Source organism: Manis pentadactyla, chromosome 2 (genome assembly GCF_030020395.1).
Source record: "Manis pentadactyla isolate mManPen7 chromosome 2, mManPen7.hap1, whole genome shotgun sequence".
Lineage (NCBI taxonomy): Eukaryota > Metazoa > Chordata > Mammalia > Pholidota > Manidae > Manis > Manis pentadactyla.
In genome coordinates, this window is record NC_080020.1 from 184,383,127 (window position 1) to 184,396,711 (window position 13,585).

General features: G+C 37.1%; 1 protein-coding gene across 7 annotated transcripts in view; it reads left to right on the forward strand.

The window, feature by feature from the left end:
• The window catches only part of USP34 (ubiquitin specific peptidase 34), a 289,427-nt gene that overhangs the window by 43,712 nt on the left and 232,130 nt on the right, over positions 1–13,585 (forward strand). For all 7 annotated transcript variants that reach the window (XR_008995834.1, XM_057497160.1, XM_057497164.1 and 4 more), the window contains exon 2: positions 8,527–8,614. Coding sequence is in view for 6 of the 7 variants with exons in the window: in XM_057497160.1 (XP_057353143.1) it covers positions 8,527–8,614 (88 nt within the window). In the remaining variant the exon portion in view is untranslated. The remainder of the gene's footprint in view (positions 1–8,526; positions 8,615–13,585) is intronic.

Genomic DNA, 13,585 nt, shown 5'->3' on the forward strand with positions numbered 1-13,585 from the left:
ATCATTTTTTTGCTATCATTAATGTACAGTTACATGAACTACATTATAGTTACTAGACTCCCCCTATTATCAAGTCCTCAGCACATTCCCCATAACAGTCACTGTCCATCAGCATAGGAAGATGCAATATAATCACTACTTGTCTTCTCTGTGTTATACTGCCTTCCCCGTGTGCCCGCCCCCACATTATACGTGATAATTTTATTGCCCCTTTTACCCCCTTATCCCTCCCTTCCCACCCATTCACCCCAATTCCTTTCAGTTTGGTAACTGTTAGTCCATTCTTGGGTTCTGTGAGTCTGCTGCTGTTTTCTTCCTTCAGTTTTAACTTTGTTCTTATACTCCACATATGAGTGAAATCATTTGGTACTTGTTTTTCTCTGCCTGGCGTATTTGACTGAGCATAATACCCTGTAGCTTCATCTATGTTGTTGCAAATGTTAGGATTTGTTTTCTTCCTATGGCTGAATAATATTCCATTGTGTATATGTACCACATCTTCTTTATCCATTCATCTACTGATGGACACTTAGGTTGCTTCCATTTCTTGGCTATTGTAAATAGTACTGCGATAAACATAGGGGTGCATCTGTCTTTTTCAAACTGGGCTGCTGTATTCTTAGGGTTAATTCCTAGAAGTGGAATTCCTGGGTCAAATGGTATGTCTATTTTGAGGAACCTCCATACAGCTTTCCACAATGGTTGAACTAATTTATATTTCCACCAGCAGTGTAGGAGGGTTCCCCTTTCTCCACAACTGTGCCAACATTTGTTGTTGTTTGTCTTTTGGATGGTGGAGATCCTTACTGGTGTGAGGTTATATCTCATTGTGGTTTTTTTTTTTTTTTTTTGAGAGGGCATCTCTCATATTTATTGATCATGTGGTTGTTAACAACAATAAAATTCTGTATAGGGGACTCAATGCACAATCATTAATCAACCCCATGCCTATTTCTCAACAGTCTCCAATCTTCTGAAGCATAATGAACAAGTTTTTACATGGTGAACAAGTTCTTACATAGTGAATAAGTTCTTACATAGTGAACAGTGCAAGGGCAGTCATCACAGAAACTTTCGGTTTTGATCATGCATCATGAACTATAAACAATCAGGTCAATTATGATTATTCATTTGATTTTTATACTTGATTTATATGTGAATCCCACATTTCTCCCTTATTATTATTATTATTATTATTATTTTAAATAAAATGCTGAAGTGGTAGGTAGATGCAAGATAAAGGTAGAAAACATAGTTTAGAGCTGTAAGAGGGAAAATGTAGATCATCAGGTGTGTGCCTATAGACTAAGTATTAATCCAAGCTAGACAAGGGCAACAAAACATCCACGGATGCAGAAGATTTCTCTCACAACAGGGGGGGTGAGGTTCTAAGCCTCACCTCTGTTGATCCCCAATTTCTCACCTGATGGCCCCCCTGCGACTGTGCCTGTCTTAGGTTGTTCCTCCCTTGAGGAATCTTACCCATCTCTGGCTAACCAGTCATCTTCCGGGGCCATACAGGGAAATGTAAAGTTGGCAGGTGAGAGAGAGGCAATATTGTTTGAAAAGGTTAGCTTTTTACTTTTTTGCAGATTTATGCCCTGTGGCTTCTATGCCCAGCATTTGTCTTGAGGTATATTTACCACTTGGAAGAATTATGATACTCGGTAATTTTGCTATATCTCATTGTGGTTTTAATTTGCATTTCTCTGATGACTAGCAATGTGGAGCATCTTTTCATGTGTCTGTTGGCCATCTGAATTTCTTCTTTGGAGAACTGTCTGTTCAGCTCCTCTCCCCATTTTTAAATTGGATATTTGCTTTTTGTTTGTTGAGGTGTGTGAGCTCTTTATATATTTTGGATGTCAACGCTTTATCAGATCTGTCATTTATGAATATATTCTCCCATACTGTAGGATGGCTTTTTGTTCTATTGATGGTGTCCTTTGTTGTACAGAAGGTTTTCAGCTTGATATAGTCCCACTTGTTCCGTTTTGCTTTTGTTTCTCTAGCCTGGGGAGACATGTTCATGAAGACGTCGCTCATGTTTATGTCCAAGAGATTTTTGCCTATGTTTTTTTCTAAGAGTTTTATGGTTTCATGACTTACATTCATGTCTTTGATCCATTTCGAATTTACATTTGTGTATGGGGTTAAACAATGATCCAGTTTCGTTCTTTTACATGTAGCTGTCCAGTTTTGTCAACACCAGCTGTTGAAGAGGCTCTCATTTCCCCATTGTATATCCATGCCTCCTTTATCATATATTAATTGACCATATATGTTTGGTTTTATATCTGGGCTCTCTAGTCTGTTCCATTGGTCTCTGGGTCTGTTTTTGTGCCAGTACCAAATGGTCTCAATTAGTGTGGCTTTGTAGTAGAGCTTTAAGTCAGGAAGTGTAATTCCCCCCAGTTTTATTCTTCCTTCTCAGGATTGCTTTGGCTATTCGGGATGTTTTGTGGTTCCATATGAATTTTAGAATTATTTTCTCTAGTTCACTGAAGAATGCTGTTGGTATTTTGATAGGGATTACATTGAATCTGTAGATTGCTTTAGGCAGGATGGTGTTTTTGACAATATTAATTCTTCCTATCCATGAGCATGGGATGTGTTTCTGTTCATTGATATCTTCTTTAAGTTCTCTCATGAGTGTCTTGTAGTTTTCAGGGTATAGGTCTTTAACTTCCTTGCTTAGGTTTATTCCTAGGTATTTCATTCTTTTTGATGAAATCCTGAATGGAATTGTTTTCCTGATCTCTTTTTCTGCTAGTTCATCATTAGTGTATAGGAATGAAACAGATTTCTGAGTATTAATTTTGTATCCTTCAGCTTTGCTGAATTCAGATATTAGATCTAGTAGTTTTGGAGTGGATTCTTTAGGGTTTTTTATTATGTACAATATCATGTCATTTGCATACAGTGACAGTTTAACTACATCTTCACCAATCTGGTTGTTTTTATTTCTTTGTGTTGTCTAATTGCCATGGTGAGGACCTCCAGAACTATGTTGAGTGCAAGTGTAAAGAGTGGGCATCCTTGGTCTTGTTCCCCATCTGAAAGGAAAGATTTTCAGCTTCTCACTGTTAATTAGGTTTGTCATATATGGCCTTTATTATGTTGAGGTACTTGCCCTCTATACCCATTTTGTTGAGAGTTTTTATTATGAATGGATACAGAATTTTGTTGAATGCTTTTTCAGCATCTATGGAGATGATCATGTGATTTTTGTCCTCCTTTTTGTTGATGTGGTGGATGACGTTGATATTGTACCATCCTTGCATCCGTGGAATAAATCCTACTTGATCATGATGGGTGATATTTTTTATGTATTTTTGAATTCGGTATGTTAATATTTTGTTGAGTATTTTTGCATCTATGTTCATGAGGGATATTGGTCTGTAATTTTCTTTTTTTTGGTGTCTTTGCCTGGTTTGGATATTAGGGTGATGGTGGCCTCATAGAATGAGTTTGGAAGTGTTCCCTCCTCTTGAGGCTACTTTATGGAAATCTTTAAGGAGAATCAGTTTTAGGTCTTTACTAAATGTTTGATAACATTCAGCAGTGAAGCCATCTGGTCCAGGGATTTTGTTCTTAGGTAGCTTTTTGATTACCAATTCAATTTCGTTGCTGGTAATTGGTCTTTTCAGATTTTCTGTTTCTTTCTGTGTCAGCCTTGGAAGGTTGTATTTTTCTAGAAAGTTGTCTATTTTTTCTAGGTTTTCCAGTTTGTTAGCATATAATTTTTCATAGTATTGTTACTAATTCTTTGTATTTCTGTGTGTCTGTAGTGATTTTTCCTTTCTCATTTTTGATTCTGTATATGTGTGTAGACTCTTTTTCTTTCTTGATAAGTCTGGCTAGGGGTTTATCTATTTTGTTTATTTTCTCGATGAACCAGCTCTTGCTTTCATTGATTCTTTCTCTTGCTTTATTCTTCTTGATTTTATTTATTTATGCTCTAATGTTTATTATGTCCCTCCTCCTTCTGACTTTGAGCCTCATTTGTTGTTCTTTTCCTAGTTTCATTAATTGTGAGTTTAGACTGTTCATATGGGATTGTTCTTTTTCCTGAGGTAGGCCTGTATTGCAATATACTTCCCTCTTAGCACGGCCTTTGCTGCATCCCAGAGATTTTGTGGTGTTGAATTATTGTTGTCATCTGTCTCCATCTATTGCTTGATGTCTGTTTTTATTTCGTCATTGATCGATTGGTTATTAAGGAGCAAGTTGTCAAGCCTCCATGTGTTTGTGGGCTTTTTCATTTTCTTTGTGTAATTTATTTCTAGTTTCATACCTTTGTGGTCTGAGAGACTGGTTGGTTAATTTCAATATTTTTGAATTTACTGAGGCTCTTTTTGTGGCCTGGTATATGATCTATTCTTGAAAATGTTCCATGTGCACTTGAGAAGAATGTGTATCCTGCTGCTTTTGTGTGTAGAGTTCTGTAGATGTCTGTTATGTCCACCTGTTCTAATGTATTGTTCAGTGCTTCTGTCTCCTTAGTTATTTTCTGTCTGGTTGATCTGTCCTTTGGAGTGAGTAGAGAGTTGAAGTCTCCTAGAATGAATGCATTGCATTCTATTTCCCCTTTTAATTCTGTTAGTATTTGTTTCACATATGTAGGTGCTCCTGTGTTGGGTGTACAGAAATTTATAATGGTTATATCCTCTTGTTGGATTGACCCCTTCGTCATTATATAATGTCCTTCTTTGTCTCTTGTGACTTTCTTTTTTTAAAGTCTATTTTATCTCATACAAATACTACAACACTTGCTTTCTTTCCCTATTAGTTACATGAAATGTCTTTTTCCATCCCTTCACTTTTAGTCTGTGTATGTCTTTGGGTTTATGTGAGTGTCTTGTAGGCAGCATATAGTTGGGTCTTGTTTTTTTATCTCTGTGTCTTTTGATTGGTGCATTCAAATCATTTACATTTAGGGTGATTATCAATAGTTGTGTACTTATTGCCATTGCAGGCTTTAGATTCGTGGTTACCAAAGGTTCAGGGGTAACTTCCTTACTATGTAAGAGTCTAACTTAACTCACTTACTATGCTGTTACAAACACAATCTAAAGGTTCTTGTTTTCCCCCTCCTTTTCTTTCTCCTCCATTCTTTGTATATTAGGTATCATATTCTGTACTCTGTCTATCCCTTGTTAATACCTCTGGTGACAGCTATTTAACCTTAGGAACACTTTCATGTAGAGCAGTCCCAGCTTTTGCTTATCTGGAAATTGTTTAATCCCTCCTTCAAATTTAAATAATAATCTTACCGGATATAGTATTCTTGGTTCGAGGCCCTTCTGCTTCATTGATTAAATATATCATGCCACTCCCTTCTGGCCTGTGACGTTTCTGTTGAGAAGTCTCATAGCCTGATGGGTTTTCCTTTCAATGTGTTCTTTTTTCTCTCTTTGACTGGTTTTAATAGTCTGTCCTTATCATTGATCTTTGCCATTTTAATTATTATATGTCTTGGTGTTGTTTTCCTTGGGTCCCTTATGTTGGGAGATCTGTGCACCTCCATGACTTGAGAGACTATCTCCTTCTGCAGATTGGGGAAGTTTTCAGCAATTGCCTCCTCAAAGACACTTTGCATCCCTTTTTCTCTCTCTTCTTCTTCTGGTACCCCTATAATACGAGTATTGTTCCGTTTGGATTGGTTACCCAGTTCTCTCAGTATTCTTTCATTCCTAGAAATCCTTTTTCTCTCTGTGCCTCAGCTTCTTTGTATTCCTTTTCATTAATTTCTGTTTCATTTAACTCCTCCATCATATCTAATCTGCTTTTAATACCCTCCATTGTGTTCCTCAGCAATTCTATCTCAGTTCTAAATTCATTCCTGAATTCTTGAGTATTTTTATGTACCTCCAGGAGCATGTTTATGATTTTTATTTTGTAATCTCTTTCAGGAAGATTGCTTAGTTCTATTTCACTCGATCCTTTTTCGGGTGTTGTTGAGATTTTGCTTTGAAACAGGTTTCTTTGACATTTCATATTTGTATGTGGCGCCCTGTAGTGCCCAGAAGCTCTACTCTCTGGAGCTGCTTAGCCTCTGGAGCGATGTCGGTGGTTGCAGGGGAGTGGTACTGGTGCCTGGGGGAGGAAAGCGCTGTTTCCTGCTTCCCGTCTGCTGTGCCTGTCTCCACTACCAAAACCAGTAGGCTGAACACACAGGTGTAAGCCTCTATGCTTTGCATTTGTAGCTGCTGTTTGCGGTGCTTCTGTCTGGGAGGCCTGATGCCAGGGCAGGGTTTGCCAGCTACGTAAGTGCAGGCTGGCCCGGAGGAAGGCACAGTAGCCTGCATATCATGGTGGGGGCCTTGAACCTGCATATCCAGCCAGTGGAATGGAGTGCCTGAGTTCACAACCCTGTTCCGTGAGGTCTTTTCTTTCCTCCAGGCATATGCAGTCTGGCGTGGCCTTCTTTCCTGTTGCTCTTTCAGGATTAGTTGTATTAATTATATTTTCATATTATGTGTCATTTTAGGAGGAGGTCTCTGTGTCTCCTCTCATGCCACACCATCTTTAATCCCTCTCGGATCCTATTATTTTCTATTTTAATTTTTATTAAATAATGTGCCTTGGTTAAAGAAAATCAAACAAGTTTGTTAGTCTTTCAAGAAACAGCAGCCATCTTTGTTGGAGCCCCACTTTTTCCTCTCCTAGAGATAATGACTTTCCATTTTATGTGTTTTTTTTTTCCACCCAACATTTACCTTCCTTTTCAAATAATAAGGTTAAATCATTTTTTCTCAATGTGTATTTTCAGCTGTTGACTTTCTTCTGTGAAATTTATTTTGATCTTTTGTTGACATAAATTATGTTTAGTCCCCCACCTGGAACCATCCTTTCCGTAGTCCTTATTCTCTTTGGCTCCTTTCTGACGCAGTGTTCTTGGGTTCTATGCAGTGATCATCCTTGGATATCCCTTCACATCATCCTGGGAACTCGAAAGATGAACTTCTTTATTAGAAGGCTTTACTCTCTTTTTCTTTTTTTAATGTCTAAATTCTTAGCATTCTAGGCTTTGCTTAAAAATCACCACCTCAGAGAATGTCTCCCTTACTCCCCATTTCAAGGTTGGTAATGCTTATTATCAGCTATATAGTACCCTATTTGGTTTCTTTTTAGCATTTGTTAAAGTATGAATGAGTATCGTTATATTTTCATTTGTCTCTTTTTGTCCTTCCCTCTTCTTGGGACAAGAATAAGTCTCATGAGGAGAGGACTGTTACTTTATCAGTCACTCTTACTTACATTAATTACTGCTTAACATACAGAGTGCTCAACAAATGTCAAATAAAGGCATTTATGATAACTTCTAGACACAGTGAAGATTTAAATGGCATGAGTTATCTTATCTTGTTGGACTTCATTTGTCTAGCATAGAGTTGGCGAACTGTGGTTTGCCAAATCTTGTCAACTGCTTGTTTTTGGAAACATGGCCATGCTCACTTGTTTGCAGTATTGTCTGTTGTTTTTTTCAAGATGCAGCAACAGTGCTGCTGAGTTATAAAAGAGATTGTTTGGCCTGCAAACCTAAAATATTTGCTTTATGACCCAGTATAGAAAAGTTTGCTGACCTCTGATCTTGTACAATGGAACATGTTACATTAGAAGACTTATTTGGGCCATTAGCCAATCTATTTTTTTGGTACAGTTTCTCTTATTGATTTAACTGTAGATTCCTTTCATAGTATTTACATATTGTGTGTGCAATGGCAGTATGTCATTCCGTGTCCAATCAGGGAGGTAAAGAAAGGATTTAATAAAGAGAAGATATTATACAAATGTTGAAGGTTTAAGAGCAAAGAGGGAACTTGGAGGCCACCCAGAGATGATGGTGGTGACAACAAGGACAACTACTGCAAGAAGCAGCCAGTCTCCCCTAAGGCTGGGGAAACAAAATATGAAATAGAATTGCTCTGAGGTGGGCCCTGTGAAGGAAGCGAAGAAGGGATGCTGCCTGGCTACTCCTGGTACCTGTGAGAGCAGTACTGTGAGATTGGTTCTTGGAAGCTGGAGACTGGAGTCAGTGCTGCTGCTGAGTGATGCTTTTAGACACAGCATCATCTTTGGTCTCCTCTTGCTTTCTGGTCTTAGAGTGCTATGTAGGCACTGAAGGAAGGCCTTTATAGGAAGCTAGCAGACATGAACAATGTAGCTTGCAGAGTCCCAGCCCCAGCATCACGATGCATAGAACAGAGGGTAGTTTTGAATTTGAGAGACAACACTAGAATAACTTAACAGGGTATCTTCCTTTTTTCTTCCCAAAATTAAACCTGTTAAAAATCTCTTCTTAAGCTCAAATTAGTCATTAATTAGATTAACCAAGATTTATTTCTTTGGTGAGAACAAAAAATAATTATCTGAAATAATTACATTTGTAAACCCCGGCTTTTTTGTTGTTGAAGTTTTAATACTGGTTTAATACTGGTTTAAAGTTTGAATGCTGTTATTGGCTTTAATACTGGTTTATCATTATTTATTTCTAATATTAATTTTTCTACTTTATTTCAGTATCTGATATAGAAGGTGGTGATGGACTGCAGCTCAGAAAGGAACATACTCTCAAAATATTTGCTTATATCAATTCCTGGACACAGAGGTATGCATCTTTAAGTTTTGAATTTTGAAGTCTAACTTTGTGAGTTGTATTTTCAGTTGTTATTGTCATCAGACTTTCCTTCTAGGACATTGGGTTGTAAACTTAGTTCATTAAATGACAGTTCATCAACATTTATTAAGTCTTCCCGTCTTCTTACTCATGGGGACATTTATTGTTTTGTTTTTAAAACATGAAGGTAAAAATTGGTTTCTTTCTTTAACCCATCCTTCATTATTTTGAAATATGGGAGTGATTGAAATTCTAAAAATAATCATTTTGAGGGATTAAAGAATTGTTATGGCATAGCTGGAGAACTGTGACAAATTTAATCCTTTAAAAAATCAGTATTATGGTAAGGATACTTTGACTCTTCTGGAAGCCACTTGCTATTTGTTTCTTTTCCATAATAATTATGCTTATTAGTCCAATGTTTAAATAATACATATATTGATAATGTAGAGAACAAAATTTTAAGGACACAATCATTAATATAGCCAAAATTAGTAAGAAGGATTTGCAAATTCCTGTTCCTCAGTATGGTGTTAGCTGGCTGTGGCTAAAAATTCTCACATGTGTGTCTATTCCTTTTAAACTTCTTAGACCTTCTAAAATTTTTATGGTTAAAGAATGTTGAAAGCATTATATGTATTGACTATTGCAACATGTTAAATACAGTCATAACATAAATGAATATCCTGAGGCACACAGTCTAGCTAATAATATAGCCAATCAGAATAATTTATTTTCAAATATCATTTGCTCTATAGTAATACCTGCTTGTGTATTTTTTCTTTCTCTCTGTCAATAAAATTGGTACATATGTTTGTTCTAAAAAAGATTGTAGATTTTAGTTATTTCAAACTTACGTGGCATTAGTATTGGTATCTCTTTTCTGAGTCTCAACCAGTTGAATTTTTTTTAAGTAAATGTAGCAGTGGTTCCTGTTCCTCTATTTATGGTAGAATAGATAATTGGATATTTCATAATACTACTATGGTAATGGTATAAGATTAACTTTAATAGTGTAAAGAATTTGCTGAATAGTAATCAGGACAATTTGGTACTTGCACAAGAGCACACCAATAGATAAGTGGAACATAATAGAGAGCCCAGGTATAAACCCAAGCAAATATGGTCAGTTAATATATGATAATGGGGAAATGACAGCCTCTTCAACAGCTGGTGTTGGCAAAACTGGACAGCTACATGTAAGAGAATGAAACTGGATTATTGTCTAATACCATACACAAAAGTAAATTTGAAATGGATCAAAGACCTGAATGTAAGTCATGAAACCATAAAACTCTTAGAATAAAACATAGGCAAAAATCTCTTGGACATAAACATGAGCAACTTCTTCATGAACACATTTCCTCAGGCAAGGGAAACAAAAGCAAAAATGAACAAATGGGACTACATCAAACCAAAAAGCTTCTTTACAGCAAAGGACATCATCAGTAAAATAAAAAGGCATCCTACAGTATGGGAGAATATACTTGTAAATGACGTCTCTGATGAGGGTTTAACATCCAAAATATATACTCATGCACCTCAACACCCAAAAAAGAAATAACCTGATTAAAAAATGGGTAGAGGATATCAACAATTATCCAGAGAAGAAATTCAGATAGCCAGCAGGCACATGAAAAGATGCTCCATGCCCGTAATCATCAGAGAAATGCAAATTAAAACCACAATGAGATATCACCTCACACCAGTTAGGATGGCCAGCATCCAAAAATCAAGCAACAACAAACGCTGGTGAGGATTTGGAGAAAGGGGAACCGTCCTACAATGCTGGTGGGAATGTAAAGTAGTTCAACCATTGTGGAAAGTAATATGGAGGTTCCTCAAAAACTAAAAATAGAAATATTATTGGACCCAGGAGTTTATTCCACTCTTAGGAATTTACCCAAAGGAAAGAAGATCTCAGATTCAGAAAGACATATGCACCCCCATGTTTATCACATCATTATTTACAATAGTCAAGATACGGAAGAAACCTGAGTGCCCATCAGTAGATAAATAGATAAAGAAGGTGTGGTACATGTACACAATGGAATATTATTCAGCCATAAGAAGAAAACAAATCCTACTGTTTGCAACAACATGGGTGAAGTTAGAGGGTATTATGCTCAGTGAAATAAGCTAGGGGGAGAAAGACAAGTACCAAATGATTTCCCTCATTTATGGAGTACAACAATGAAGCAAAACTGAAGGAACAAAACAGCAGTGGACTCACAGACTCCCAAGAAGGCACTAGCAGATACCAAAGGGGAGAGTGGGCGGGGAGGGAAGAGAAGGGAATTGAGGGGGATTATGATTGATACACATGGTGTGGGGGGGTCACAGGAAAAACAGTGTAGCACAGAGAAGACTAGTGACTCGACTTCAATGTGGTATGGAAGGGGAACTTGATAATATGGGTGATTGTAGTAACTACAATGTGTTTTCATGTGAAATCGTCAAAAGAGTTTATCAGTGATATCTTTTTTTGGAAGCATTACGTGTATTGCATCAACAATCTTAGCTGTCATTTAGTCTCTGAGAGAACAATCCTCAGTGGTTCCTCATTATAGTGCCATTTGTATAGCGCTGCATTTCTTTTTTACAGAACATTATATTTACTAGGGTCCCCCCTTCACCAAGTCCCCCCCCCAGAAACCCCATTACAGTCACTGTCCATCAGCGTAGTAAGATGTTGTAGAATAACTACTTGTCTTCTCTGTGTTGCACAGCCCTCCTCATTCCTCCCCCCCACATTATACATGCTAATCGTAATACCCCCTTTCTTCTTCCCCGCCCTTATCCCTCTCTTCCCACCCATCCTCCCCAGTCCCTTTCCCTTTGGTAACTGTTAGTCCCTTCTTGGGTTCTGTGATTCTGCTGCTGTTTTGTTTCTTCAGTTTTTCTTTGTTCTTATACTCCACATATGAGTGAAATCATTTGGTATTTGTCTTCTTCACTTGGCTTATTTCACTGAGCATACTACCCTCTAGCTCCATCTATGTTCTTGCAAATGGTGAGATTTGTTTTCTTCTTATGGCTGAATAATATTCCATTGTGTATATGTACCACATCTTCTTTATCCATTCATCTCCTGATGGACACTTAGGTTACTTCCATTTCCATTTCTTGGCTATTGTAAATAGTGCTGTGATAAACATAGGGGTGCATCTGTCTTTTTCAAACTGGGCTGCTGCATTCTTAGGGTAAATTCCTAGAAGTGGAATTCCTGGGTCAAATGGTATTTCTATTTTGAGCATTTTGAGGAACCTCCATACTGCTTTCCACAATGGTTGAACTAGTTTACATTCCCACCAGCAGTGTAGGAGGGTTCTCCTTTCTCCACAACCTCGCCACCATTTGTTGTTGTTTGTCTTTTGGATGGTAGCCATCTTAGTGGTGTGAGGTGATATCTCATTGTGGTTTTAATTTGCATTTCTCTGATGACTAGTGATGTGGAGCATCTTTTCATGTGTCTGTTGGCCATCTGAATTTCTTCTTTGGAGAACTGTCTGCTCATCTCCTTTGCCCATTTTTAAATTGGATTATTTGCTTTTTGTTTGTTGAGGTGCATGAGCTCTTTATATATTTTGGATGTCAACCCTTTATTGGATCTGTCATTTACGAGTATATTCTCCCATACTGTAGGGTACCTTTTTGTTCTATTGATGGTGTCCTTTGCTGTACAGAAGCTTTTCAGCTTGATGTAGTCCCACTTGTTCATTTTTGCTTTTGTTTTCCTTGCCCGGGGAGATACATTCATGAAGAAGTCGCTCATGTTTATGTCTAAGAGATTTTTGCCTATGTTTTTTTCCAAGAGTTTTATGGTTTCATGACTTACATTCAGGTCTTTGATCCATTTTGAATTTACTCTTGTGTATGGGGTTAGACAGTGATCCAGTTTCATTCTCTTACATGTAGCTGTCCAGTTTTGCCAGCACCATCTGTTGAAGGGACTGTTATTTCCCCATTGTATGTCCATGGCTCCTTTATTGTTTATTAATTGATCTTATATGTTTGGGTTAATATTTGGAGTCTCTATTCTGTTCCACTGGTCTGTGGCTCTGTTCTTGTGCCAGTACCAAATTGTCTTGATTACTATGGCTTTATAGTAGAGCTTGAAGTTGGGGAGTGAGACCCCCCCCCCACTTTATTTATCAGTGATATCTTAATAAAAAAATATTGGCTGAGAAGTGTTGCATTTGAATTCTAATTTTGGGTTTATTGTAACTACCGCTAGGTGGCAATACGTTACAGTAGGATAAAACCATACTTTTAGGATTGTGCCACTGAATAAAATGAAATCCAGAAAAATGATATGATTTTTCTGATGTTTCACCAGTTATTGCTAAAGGTGGGTGGGAGTTAATAGTTTTCCCATTCCTAGTCTCCTTTTATCCTAGATTATTACTTTTCATTTCTGTATCAGGAATTTTTAACTTAGTGTCTATGGAGGGAAATGAAATTATAAAGGAAGTTTTGATAATGTATAGTTCTAGGGAGTAGTCCATATGTTTCATCAGAGTATCAAAAGGTGTTTGCCGCCAGACTGTAGAGATCCTCAGTCATTAGCTAATGCTACTCCAGAGTGTAGTGGTTAAGAGTATGGCCTTGGAGCCAGGTAGATGTGACTTCAGTCCTGCTTTATCAGTGTATTGGATAATTATGAAAAATGCTTCTGTAAGCTCATATTTCCTCATTTGTGAGACGAGAATATTAATAAAACTACTATTGTCTTAGAGTGTGAAGTTACAAAGTGCTTAATGAATATGACAAAAGAAATTAAATACCTGTAAGATTGTTAAACTTTATTTTAGGAAACGAAATATATATTGAAAGATACCAAAACTAAAATGTGAAAAGCCCATCTGGAAAACTTTGTAACATTTATAATTTTATTCATGTCAATAAATATGAATAATTTTTAGCTGGTCGTTAAAAGTACCAAAAAGTAGAATGTTAACA